Here is a 13,834-nt window from a genome sequence, read left to right as displayed (position 1 = left end):
AGGGCCCAGGGAGAGGACAAATTGCTGGAAGGGGAGGGGAGAGAGGAGGATTGCTAGCTATGGATGCAGCAGGGAAGGGCAGAGAGGGACAAGGATGGACATGGGGGCCCAGGGAGAGGACAATTTGCTGGAAATGGAGGGGAGGGGAGAGAGGAGGATTGCTGGCTATGGATGGAGGAGGGAAGGGCAGAGAGGGACAAGGATGGACGTGGATGGGAGGACAGGACCAGGGAGAGAGAAGAAATTGCTTGAAATGGATATAGAGCAAGAAATGAAGAAGAAAGGAGGAAAGTAAAGAAATAAATGGAAAGGAAGCCCTGGAAATGGAGTTAAGAGGACAGATAGCAGCAGACTCAGATACTGGGCCAGCATGATCGGAAAAAGAAAGTCACCAGACAACAAAGGTAGAAAAAAATCATTTTATTTTCATTTTAGCGTTTGGAATATGTCCACTTTGAGAATTTACATCTGCTATCTTATTTTGCAATGTATAGCAATTTGTTTCTAAGAATATTGCTGACAATTCCTGTCAGTGTGGCAAGTGGTGAGCGATCATTTTCACCGGGGGGGGGGGGCGTGATCATTTTCACGGGGGGGGGGGCGCCAACTGATAGTCTGCAGGGGGGCGCCAGAGACCCTAGGCATGGCCCTGGCATTGTCACATTGCACCTAATCACCTTTTAGACCTTGTACATAGCAGCACATTTTCAAAGGGAAACTATCCACATTACCCCCAACCTAACTCCACTTGAAAGCTGGCACTTACTTGTAGCCAGGCAAAAGAGGCCAATCTCCAGCCAAGCTATTTTACCCAGGTCAACAGCTTTGTAAACCGCCCCCCTTCCAGGCTAACATTTAGATTTACATAAGAAAAAACAATCAGCATTTATTTGCATTAATCTTTTACGTAAAAAAATACCTGCTATTTGTCTAGGCAAAAAACTGTTACTTAGCCATAAATAGTACGAGAGGAGTGGGCTGCAAAATTTAGCCAGAGAGCACCATCTTGAGTGTGACATGAACATTTGCACAAGCAGCAGGGATAAATCTGAATGGGCAGGTTTCACCCATTTAGATTTCCCTGAATATTCTGCTGCATTTCCACCTGAACTAACATGATTGAACATCAGGATAAAAGTTATTCAGTTAACTTTTTCCATTTTTTTTTTTTGCAAGTCAAACATGCATGCTCAAGTTCTCAAATGAATAAGGGTAGCCTGCTCTATTTCCCCCCTCAAACCCTCGCACAGAAGACAGACTACAGTCTCAGGCCACGCTGACTCTGTTTATTGCTCAATTCTGCATCTGCTCATTTTTTCTCATTCATGGAAGACAAATAAAGACAGGAAGGAAAACAGCCGTGTTATAGAGAAGCAAAAGAAAAATAGAAAGTGCTACAATGTAAAAGCTCTTTTCTATCCACCTCTATTTCAGGCTCATAGCACCCCGCCTGTAATACAATCTGTATAAGAAGCTTCATCTAAATACTGAATTGCACACACATGGGTAGTCTTGCAGTGTCCTTCACAGACATAGCTGGAGTCATAACTCACAAGGAAGTGTTTGTAATAGTTTTGAAACTGTTTACTGTGCTGCTCTCTGAATTGCTTGACAAGGCCATACAAACTCTCTGGCTGCAGGTTTTGAATGCTGTAAGTGTTGGTCATGATGTATTCCAGCTTCCAGATTGGTTTCTTTTCTATATTGGCCTCTGTAAGGTTCAGGAAATACTGCCTCAGGTCCTGAAACAATACAAAAATGGTGTTGAGGAAGCTTTATTATTATTGAAGTTTGAGTGCTTGCCCATTCACAAGAGAGAAACCCTGAGCTGTTTGACAATGTTCAGTATACAACATAAATTTTGAAATAAGAACTGTCACACTGGGTCAGACCAAAGGTCCATCCAGCCCAGCATCCTGTCTCTGACAGAGGCCAATCCAGGCCACAAGTGCCTGGCAGGATCCCAAAGAATAGATCCATTTATTTTTGCTCATACTCAGAGAGAATCAGTGACTTCCACAAGCCTGCATAACTAATTATGATTTACGGAACTTTTCTCCAGGAACTTGTATAACCCCGTTTTAAATGCAAGCATGCTAACTGACCTCAACAGATCCTTTGGTAACAAATTCTGCATTAAGCAAAAAAAAAAAAAAAAATTTTTCTCTGATTTGTTCTGCCACCTATTACCTTTATGGAGTGTCTCTTACTATGGGAAAGAACAAATAACTATTTCCTATTTACCCATTCCACCCCATTCTCTGGGGAGCTAGTGGAGATGTGGGGGGGGGGGGGGCGGCACTTACAGGGCAGCAAGTTTGATTGTACCACAGAAAGATGGTATATCAAATCTCATTACCCTTACCCTTTCAGAGGGTGAAGTATGGAGCAGATAGGGATATTTGGGGGAAGAAATTTGGGGCAGGATAATGCAGGCCTGGAGTGCATGCAGGTGCACCAAGGCCCTGTGCCACATTTTGGAGGATAGAGGTTGGCAGCAGGGTGAAAGAATGCTGGATACAGCGAGGGGGGAATGGAAGGAAAGATGCTGAATACAGTCGGGGAAGGGAAGAAGAGAGGCTTAACTACTGAGGGGCTAAGGAAGGAGATATGCTGGAAACAGCAGGGGAGGGATGGAAGGAGAGATGCTGGACTATGATGGAAGGGGGAGACCGCATGGCTGAAGGTTTGCCCACGGCACTGTTGGGCAACCACAGTCCTCAAGGACCACAAGCCAGTTGAGTTTTCAAGATTTCCACAGTGAATGTGCACGAGATTGATCCGCACATACTGCAAATAGATCTTGTGCATATTCACTGTGGCAATTCACCTATATGTCAGACCTTATAGACCTGCCTACTAGGAACGCAAAAAGATCAGCATGCACATTCCTCAATCTCCACTACCCCAACTGTAAAGGACTAAAATACAAATCCACATACGCAACCAGTTTCTCCTACATTTGCACGCAACTATGGAACGCACTACCGAAGGACATAAAAACAATGCAAGACCTAACTACCTTCCGAAGGCTACTGAAAACTTACCTGTTCAAGAAGGCATACCATAAACATCCATCCTAAATACTAAGACTGACCATGAACTAGACAAAACCGAACTCTTATTATTGTCTGACCAACCACATTGCTATTAATGAATAAGCACTACCACTTTAATCCTCATGTCAAAAATGATTTCCTTATAGTTGATGACCTAATGTATGTTACAATCCAATCTATCACTCAGGAACCTATATGCAATACCATAATGTATTCTTCTTTACAATGTATGTATGCATCCTAATGTATTACCATTTGTAATTCTGTTAACTGGAAATGGCAATCGCCATTACGGCAAATGTAAGCCACATTGAGCCTGCAAATTGGTGGGAAAATGTGGGATACAAATGCTACAAATAAATAAATAAAACCCAAATGGGTTGTGGCCCTTTGAGGATCATGGTTGCCCACCTCTGGCCTAAGGTGTTAGATACACTTGGGCTAGCTCTGGCTGTTATCCTGTGTTATGAAACCAGCTTCACGCTCATCCCATGACAGAGGCACTCTTAGGAATGGAGGGGGTAAAAGATAAATGTATCTGCTTGAATTCTTCAACTTACAAAATACTGAGAGTGTCTATCCAAAACCAAGGCTGAGGATATAGGAAACATTTAGTTCACCTCTGTGGACCCTGGGTGCACGTTCTGTCTTTTTGTTACTGTTCTAATTTAATGTATAGGTGATTATTTTTTAATGAGAACTCTGCACCTGTCATAGGGTCAGTGCAGATTTTTTTTTGCTCCATTTACTTCTCTTTTCCTGTAGAGGGCAGCCCTGCCATCCTTAAACTTCTGTGTTAGTCCAGGCTCTTCTGAGACAGTCAAAAGACTTTATGGATTTCACCATTTTTGATGTGTTGCCAAAGTAATACATAAATGGGATAAGGGGATTATATTAAAAGACTTATTCAGAGTGTAGGCGCAGAATTTTTGGAGTTACACATATGAATCAATTTTAAAAAGGAAACAAACGTGTATATACAAGAGAGTTTGAGTGTAGCTGTTTGCAGGGAAAAGGGGAATGCTGACAATGCATCACATATTAGGAATTTTGTCATCACACAATCATGCACATGTTTACACTGGCTACATGAGGGAAGAGAAAAGATTTGGGATGTAGTTCACATCTGTTCCCGTTGTAGCTCAAGCAGAGTTATATTCAGGTACCCAGAGGGCTTACAATCTCTTTATACCTGAGGCAATGGAAGATTAAGTGACTTGCCAATGATCACAAGGAACCAAGGTAGGATTTCAATCCTGGTTACCCTGGTTCACAGCCCACCACTCTAATCATTAGCCTAGTCCTCTGTTCCTCTATTGGGTCCTTGTGATTGAATGGTTTGTGATGGAATTAGTGGTTTCTGATGAGAATTTTTTGCGTGTTCATGGTCACTGCACCTCAGCCTGTGTACTTTTATGTCTTCTCACCTTGCTCCTTCCTTATGTATTTTTTTCTTGACTCTGGTTAGTGTCCATCTCAGTCTGAGTTCCTTATTTGTCTGCCTGCTTGTTCTTTGTCTCTGTGTCTGTCTATTGTACGTGTCTGTTCTGTCTACCTGCTCCAGCTTTGTGTGTCAGTGGGAGTGGGTGTGACTCTAGCACTGGTGCTGGTTCTGGTGCATGGTGTACCTAGAATGAGTGCACTCTATGGTTTGCATGGGCTTTGTCTTGTGATTTAGGAGGACGTGGTAACCCTTCCAGATGACTGTATATACAGGTGCAAGATCCACCTCATGGATGTGTCGGAAAGGCACTACCTGTGGAGAAATAGCTTCAATATGGAGACCATTTGTCACCTGTGCCAGGATTTACAGGGTGAGTTGCAGCCTTCCACTAGGTGAGGACATGTAATGCCAGTGCCTCTGGTTTCACAACAATTGCTTTTCTGGCTGCTAGATCCGTGGCATAACCACAAGTGGACCTAGGTGGGCATAAGTTTTGTGAGCAATAGATTGTGAAGTGATATAATCAGCATGTTAAATAGGCACATTACGTTGTTCTATGGAACTTTGGAAGGTTAAGTGCTTTGAAAATATACCTCACAGTAGTTTTGTGTGTAGCAAAATACAAAATTGGAATAAGTTGTATGCATCCCACTTGAACACCTTAGCAAAATTTGCAATGGTATAGTACAGGCATCCTTAGTACAACATTGGGGGGATTTTCATCATACAGAAGCTGATCTGAAATTTGTAGTATTAGATAGTTACATGGGAGGGGGGGCAGGGAGGAAATTTGGCTAAACAACTATGGAGACGAGAACATTTCTGGATTTATTCCTGGAATACAGTTGAACCAGAGGATTTAAATAGGGAGGTGGAATGGTGGGCTCATTTATAAGCTTTATATTTTTATAAACATGTTAAGCAACATTTAGTTTGCCGTATTTACTTCCGGGGTAATGACGTCTCCAAGTTTAAATGGAGCAGCCACTCTTCCGGTTTTTCCCCGAGCGCCTGCATTTCAGTTGAAAGTTCAAGGAACTAGGGCCCCCTTTTACTAAGGCGAACTCACGATTTCAGCGCGTGCTAAAATTGTGGGCACGCTATATGTTAGAGATGCCAATGCATTCCTATGGGCGTCTCTAACGTTTAGCACGTGCTAAAAATGTGAGCCCGCTTTAGTAAAAGGGGGCCAAGGTGAGGTCATCCCATATAGCCAGTTGTATAGTTATCCTTTTTAAAAATAGCATTTATCTCTATGTTGAGTTTATAAGACTTGTGAGTTTGATTTCTGTTTTCAGGGACGCTTTCCATTGTCAGAATTAAATGTCTTATTGGCAGGTGTCTTGAAACAGCTCTGGCGAAACATGGACCATGTCGGGACCCGTTTTCAGTTTTTAAGTTAAGTGAAAGCTCATCATAAGATGTTTTGCACAAAAAATGATTTGCACAAGAGAATGTTACAAAGGGCACTTGGAAGCATCACTTTAAATTCATTAGAGACGTACTGTAATTATACGCCTGGACAATTTTGAAGATTTCCGAGTCTGTGATTGTCCTTTGAAAACATATGAGCAACGTCCCTATACATATATTTACATATGTAGGGGGAAATAAAATTTCAAGAGATTGAATGAAAAGTCATTATAATTGTTTTTCATGTTAGATGGGAATTAGACATTATGTAGTTTACTTACCTTTCTCATCTATCTTTTGAATTGTTTCTACCCATTTTTTCTGGTGCATAGATGGAGCTAACAGGTATGTGAGGGCAGGAGAGGGCAAGAGATCTTTGGAAGAAAAAGCCAGTAACTAGAGGGGTGAGGGGAGACCGGTGGCCATAAGAAAGGTATGAGGAAGATATAAAGAAGTCAGTGGCTAACATTTGAGGTGGTGATAGGGATCATATTTTGACAAGATGGGAACAGCATTGGATACATACTCTGGAACCAAAGGGTTTGAATTCCCATATTGAATGGACATAATTTTTATTGAAATAGATATTTATTCAAATATTTTTAAGGTATATTTTGATTGACAGGCATTCCCATCAGGCCCCCATGTACGGAGGATAAAGTTATTTAAAGAACGGAGCTCTTCTTCCAGTTTAGGGAGACTGTTGGTGTTATGCAAGCAGAAGACGCCATGATAGATATCACTATTGTCATCTACTTGTGAGATTTATTTGAATGGATGGTTATCACTAACACATGTTTTGATAGTTTGTAGGCATGATTTCTTGCCGATTTGGGGATGTTGAGTGTTCTGTCTCCTGATGAAGCTTATGAGAGAGTGAAATGGAGAGATAAATGCTCAATATAAGTGCTTCTTCCATTCATTCTCTATATTGTACGATGTTAATTGTAAAATAGAGTGAATGACATGAAACTAATAATGAAAAATATAATGATAGAAGGGGTTTATTTTGAAGACCGATGAGAAAAACGGAGTCTGATAAACGTAGGTGCTAAGATACCTAACTTGCTGACACTGTTTGGACATTTGAGATCTTTTTTCCCCTTTATTATTATTAGTGTTTATGGAAATGGTATATTCTCCTGTATATGGGAGTGAGTAGAACATATTATTCTTCAGCTTGGAGTTGAGACTTGAAGTGTAAATTTTGCTGACGTTTGTCCAGAGGATCTAATTAGGGGAGGAGGAGACAGAAGTGATTATGGAAGTTGGGGCTACCACTATGACCTGCACTAAGGTATAGGATAGACAAATAGAGGAAAATTCTTTAAGTAGCACTCAAAAATGGATGTAAAAAAATGGTGCTAAGTTATTCTAAGCAATGTTCAACACTTAACCGACTATGGGGAACCGCATAAAGATAAGACAAAGTCAGTCCTATTTATTTATTTATTCATTCATTCATGACATTTATACCCCACATTAGCCCGAAATAGACGCAAGTTCGATGTGGCTTACAAACTAACAATAACGTGAATAAAACATAATAATGTACAGAATATAACACAATTTACAAATTACAATAACTTCAAGAAGCAAATTAATATATGTGCAGTAAGTAACCAGGAATTTAGACTATCTCAAAGACCAACAAATAATTAAGGGTTGATAGGAGAGAGTATAATTAGGCAGGACTAGATGGGAAACGAGATTAAAGAAAAGGATGTGGGTAAAATTCAAATAGAGTTCATTGTATTCAGAAAGGCCAGACTAAAGAAATGTGTTTTTAGAAGACTTCTAAAAATTAGGTAATCATCTGTAAACTTGATTGATTTAGGAAGAGAATTCCAAATTTTGGTGCCTTCATTGGAGAAATTAGCAGAGTGAATTGCTTTATATATCACATTCTTACAGAAAGGGAAATGTAAGACATGATATTCTCTAGATGATGAAACAGCATTACGAGGGGGTAATTCAATAAGATTCTTCATATATGATGGGGTTTGACCAAACAGGATTTGCTGAATGAAAACGCATAATTTGAAAGATATTCTAATCTCTTATTGGTAACCAATGTAGCTCATGTAAAAGAGGAATGGCTTTGGCGAAGCAAGGAGAACTATATATAAGACAAGCAGCAGTTTTTTGAGCTGTTTGTTACTTTTGAGAAGACCACCTTTAAGTCCAGCATAGATGGAATTGCAATAGTCGAATTTGGTGAGGACAAGGGATTGAACCAAAATACAAAAGACAGATTTAGAGAAAAATGACCTTAATCACTTCAGCTTCCAAAGTGAGTGAAAAACACTCAAGGTCAACTTAAAGACTTGGTTTTCAAGGGTGAGGAAACCATCTATTGTGAATCCCAAGATTTTCATTGATGACTCAACGGAATAGGTTTTATTCTTAATAGTAAAGTTACTAAGATTCATAGGATGGTGACGGGTAGTTATAATTAGAAACTTAGTTTTATCCATGTTAAGTTTTAGTTTGAAATTAAAAGCCCATGATTCCATATTAGACTAATATGTAAGTTATGTCAAGTAATTCCTTCAAGAATGAGATATAAATGGTGACATCAGCATTTATGTATGTCGACCACATTTTTCTAAAAGATGACCAAGAGGTATCATCATAATGTTAAACAAGATGGGGGAAAGAGGAGAACCCTGAGGGACCCCACAGCCAGGAGACTAAGTGGAAGAAAGTACACCGATTGTTTGACTTGATATGACCTAGATCTTATGAAGCCAGAAAATCATTTCAGGACAACTCCACAGATTCAGTAATAGTCAAGAATATTATGATCAACAGTATCAAAGGCACTGGAAAGATCAAATTGAAGTATCAATATTTTATTACCAAAATTAATTCTCTCCTAAATTTAGCTAAGAGGGTAATAAGCACAGTTTCTGTACTGTAAGAGGGCCTAAAATTAGAATGTAAACTATGCAAAATGGCATGAAACTGGAAATACTCCATAAGTTGGCATATGACCAAGTCCTTTCATTACTTTAACAAGAAGAGGAATGAAGGCTACTGGTCTATAATTGGAAACTAAACTTAGGCTAGTTTGGGTATTTTTAGGTATAGGAGTCAAAATATTATTACCATTGTCAGAGGGTGTAAAAATGTTAAAGGAAATTAGGGACATAAACAAACTGGGCAACACAATAATGGGTGATTTCAATTACCCCAATATTGATTGGGTAAATGTAACAATGGGGCATGCTAAGGAGGTAAAATTCCTTGACGAAATCAAGGACTGCTTTATGGAGCAGCTGGTACAGGAGCCGACGAGAGAAGGAAAAATTTTAGACCTAGTCCTTAGTGGAGCGCATGATCTGGTGCGGGAGGTAATGATGCTGGGGCCGCTTGGTAACAGTGATCATAATATGATGAGTTTTGATATTAGCTTTGAAGTAAGTATACACAGGAAATCCAAAACATTAGTGTTTAAAAAAGGAGACTATGATAAAATGAGAAGAACGGTGAAAAAAAAACTTACAGGAGCAGCTTCAAGGGTGAAAAATATTAGATATTAGAGCTGAAAGAAAATCCTTCAGAAAATGGAAGAAGGAACCGACTGAAAAGAATAAGAAACAGCATAAGGAATGCCAAGTCAAATGTAAAGCACTCATAAGGAAAGCAAAGAGGGACTTTGAAAAAAAGATTGCGTTGGAGGCAAACACGTGGAGGGGCATAATCGAACGGGGCACCCAAGTTTTCCTGAGGACGTCCTCACAGGACTTTCCCCGCGAAGGGGCGAGGAAACCCGTATTATTGAAACAAGATAGGCGTCCAACTTTCGTTTCGATAATACGGTCGGGGACGTCAAAATCTCAACATTTAGATCGACCTTAGAGATGGTCATCCCCGATTTTCGGCGACAAAGGAAACTAAGGACACCCATCTCAGAAATGACCAAATCCAAGCCATTTGGTCATGGGAGGAGCCAGCATTCATAGTGCACTTGTCCCCCTTACATGCCAGGACACCAACCGGACACCCTAGGGCGCACTGCAGTGGACTTCAGAAAAAGCTCTCAGGTGCATAGCTCCCTTACCTTGTGTGCTGTGCCTCCAAAACCCCACCCAAAACCCACTCCCCACAACTGTACACCACTACCATAGCTCTTACAGGTGAAGGGGGGCACCTACATGTGGGTACAGTGGGTTTCTGGTGGGTTTTGGAGGGCTCACATTTACCACCACAAGTGTAACAGGTAGGGGGGGATGGGCCTGGGTCCGCCTGCCTGAAGTGCACTGCAGTACCCCCTAAAACTGCTCCTGGGACCTGCATACTGCTGTCATGGAGCTGGGTATGATATTTGAGGCTGGCATAGAGGCTGTAAAAATATTAAAAAAAAAATTTTTAGGGTGGGAGGGGGTTAGTGACCACTGGGGGAGTAAGGGGAAGTCATCCTCGATTCCCTCCGGTGGTCATCTGGTCAGTTCGGGCATCTTTTTGAGGCTTGGTCGTAAGAAAAAATGGACCAAGTAAAGTCACCCAAGTGTTCATCAGGGATGCCCTTCTTTTTTCCATTATCGGTCGAGGACCTCCATGTGTTAGGCATACCCCAGCCCTGCCTTTGCTACATTTCTGATATGCCCCTGTGAACTTTGGTTGTCCCCGCGACAGAAAGCAGTTGAGGACGCCCAAAATCGGCTTTCGATTATGCTGATTTGGGTGACCCTGGGAGAAGGATGCCCATCTTCCGATGTGTGTCAAAAGATGGGCGCCCTTCTCTTTCGCAAATAAGCCTGATAGTAAAAATTGTTTTAGGTATATTAAAAGCAGGAAGCCAGCAAAAAAATTGGTTGGACTGCTAGATGACTGAGGGGTAAAAGGGGCAATCAGGGAAGACAGAGCCATAGCGGAGAGATTGAATGAATTCTTTGCTTTGGTCTTCACCGAGGAAGATTTGGGAGAGATACCGGTACCAGAAATGGTATTCAAAGCTGACGAGTCTGAGAAACTTAATGAAATCTCTATAAACCTGGAGGATGTAATGGGACAGTTCTACAAATAAGAGTAACAAATCTCCTGGACCGGATGGTATTCATCCCAGAGTACTGATACAACTGAAAAATGAACTTGCGGAACTATTGTTAGTAATATGTAATTTATCCTTAAAATCGAGCATGGTACCGGATGATTGGAGGGTGGCCAATGTAACGTTGATTTTTTAAAAAGGTTCCAGAGGAGATCCGGGAAATTATAGACCGGTGAGTCCGACGTTGGTGCCGGGCAAAATGGTAGAGACTAATAAAGAACAAAATTACAGAGCATATTCAAAAGCATGGATTAATGAGACAAAGTCAACATGGATTTAGTGAAGGGAAATCTTGCCTCACCAATCTATTACATTTATTTGAAGGGGTGAATAAACATGTGGATAAAGTTGAACTGGTTGATATTGTGCATCTGGATTTTCAGAAGGCTTTTGACAAAGTACCTCTCGAAAGACTCCAGAGGAAATTGGAGAGTCATGGGATAGGAGTAAGTGTCATATTGTGGATTAAAAACTGGTTAAAAGATAGAAAACAGAGGCTAGGGTTAAATGGTCAATATTCTCAATGGAGAAGGGTAGTTAGTGGGGTTCCCCAGGGGTCTGTGCTGGGACCGCTGCTTTTTAACATATTTATAAATGACCTAGAGATGGGAGTAACTAGTGAGGTAATTAAATTTGCTGACAAAACAAAGTTAATAAAAGTCGTTAAATTGCGAGAGGATTGTGAAAAATTGCAAGAGGATCTTACAAGACTGGGAGACTGGGCGTCTAAATGGCAGATGATGTTTAATGTGAGCAAGTGCAAAGTGATGCATGTGGGAAATAGGAACCCAAATTATAGCTACGTCATACAAGGTTCCATGGTAGGAGTCACCAACCAAGAAAGGGATCTAGGTGTCATCGATGATACTTGAAACCTTCTGCTCATTGTACTGCAGTGGCTAAGAAAGCAAATAGAATGTTAGGTATTATTAAGAAAGGAATGGAAGACAAAAATAATGACATTATAATGCCTTTGCATTGCTCCATGGTGTTCAATTCTTGTCGCTGCATCTCAAAAAATATATAATGGAATTAGAAAAGGTGCAGAGAAGAGCAACGGAAATCATAATGGGGATGGGACGACTTCCCTATGAGGAAAGGCTAAAGCGGCTGGGGCTCTTCAACTTGGAGAAAAGACAGCTGAAGGAGATATGGTAGAGTGGATAATAATGAGTGGAGTGGAATGGGTAGACGTGAAGCGTCTGTTTATGCTTTCCAAAAATACCAGGACAAGGGGGCATGCGATGAAGCTACAAAGTAGTAAATTTAAAATGAATTGGAGAAAATTTTTCTTCACTCAACGTGTAATTAAACTCTGGAATTCATTGCCAGAAAATGTGGTAAAGGTGGTTAGTTTAGAAAAGTTTTAAAAATGTTTGGACAGCTTCCTAAAGGAAAAGTCCATAGACCATTATTAAATTGGACTTGGAGAAAATCCACTATTTCTGGGATAAGCAGCATACAATGTTTTGTACTTTTTTGGGATCTTGCCAGGTATTTATGACCTGGATTGGCCACTGTTGGAAACAGGATGCTGGGCTTGATGGACCTTTGGTCTGTCCCAGTATGGCAATACATATGTACTTATGTACATCTGTATCAAAGTAAGATTTGAGTGCAAATGATGTAAGAATAAGTCAGGAGCTGACTTGAGATAAGTAGGGCACGTATCAAGCAGACAATGTGAATTTGCGTATTTGCATAACCCGTGATTGACCTGATCAGTAGTGATTGGATGAAAAACAGACCAGATTCTATCTGCTTGAGAATGAGGCAGAAAAGGATCATGTAAATAGAGGAAATAGTCTATAGATGAAGGGGTATTGTTAAGTTCTAGAATGATTTTAGGTATTTTCTGTTTTAAATAAGTAGCCAAGTGGTCGGAAGTAGGTGTGGGATTGGTTGAATTGCTTATTAGTTGAGTGTCCAATAAACTATTAACTAATCAGTAAAGTTTCCTCGGGTTGACTACTGTATCACTAATGAATTTGAAATAGTAGGAGGTTTTCTCTTTGGAGATCTACCTTTGTAGATTTTCAAAAGTTTTTTCCAAGCGATCCATTGTTCAGTGAATTTATCCTTAGCCCAAATTCTCTCCTGTCTCCTGCATTTACTTTTCATTTGTAAAAGATCATCATTGAACAAAGGAAACAATCTTTTCGGACGAGATTTGACAGTCACAGGTGCAATAACATCAAGGATTCCTTTAAAAGTATCATTCAGTTGCTGAATGAAATTCAGGGAAGGGTTTGAGGCAAGTAATGTACTGAATGACTCATTGGACCAGAATTTTAAAAGGTCAAGTTTACCTCTAGTTTTAAAGGAATGTAACAAATTTGGGGATTTGGAATGACAATTAATCTCCTTCCAGTACAATTGTAAAAAGAGGATACTGTGGGGTTCAATGAAAATCTGAGATGAAAAAAGTAGTTGGGTCTGTACATTTTGTTGCAAATATATCTGATTGATGATCTTTAACATGACAGGACATTGCACTGAAAAGCGAGAATTGCCAAACATTAAGGAATTCTAGGAAATTCTTATGCAGTTACCTTGGTTAGTTAAGTGCTGAATATCGACACTTAACCAGCGAAGTGCTGACTCCACCCCAGAACACTCCCAAAATAACCCGTTTTTGGGTTGGGCGCTAACTGGGCATTTTCAGCAACACTAACCAGTTAAGTGCTGCTGGCTATGATCAGTTAGCCCTGAACAAGCAAATTAACTGGTCAGGAGTTGTTTCCAGACGATTAAATTGATTTGAATGCCAACCCCTGCATGTCTACCGATACTACAGAAAGCCCAGTTCATCATTCTTTTCAAATCCCTATATGAACTCACCTTTAACCTTAACATCCAACA

The 13,834-nt window shown here is 40.4% G+C and overlaps 1 protein-coding gene across 1 annotated transcript in view; it reads right to left on the bottom strand.

Annotated features, from left to right (window-relative positions):
- Positions 1-1,145: 1,145 nt before the first annotated feature.
- The window catches only part of SMPDL3A (sphingomyelin phosphodiesterase acid like 3A), a 62,045-nt gene continuing 49,356 nt past the window's right edge, over positions 1,146-13,834 (bottom strand). Inside the window, exon 8 of the mRNA XM_030198569.1 lies at positions 1,146-1,742. Within this exon, the coding sequence (XP_030054429.1) occupies positions 1,437-1,742 (306 nt within the window). The 3' untranslated portion in view covers positions 1,146-1,436. The remainder of the gene's footprint in view (positions 1,743-13,834) is intronic.

Source organism: Microcaecilia unicolor, chromosome 3 (genome assembly GCF_901765095.1).
Source record: "Microcaecilia unicolor chromosome 3, aMicUni1.1, whole genome shotgun sequence".
NCBI classification, from domain to species: domain Eukaryota; kingdom Metazoa; phylum Chordata; class Amphibia; order Gymnophiona; family Siphonopidae; genus Microcaecilia; species Microcaecilia unicolor.
The sequence above is the reverse complement of the archived record's forward strand: the minus strand, read 5'-3'. Positions and strand labels throughout refer to the sequence as shown.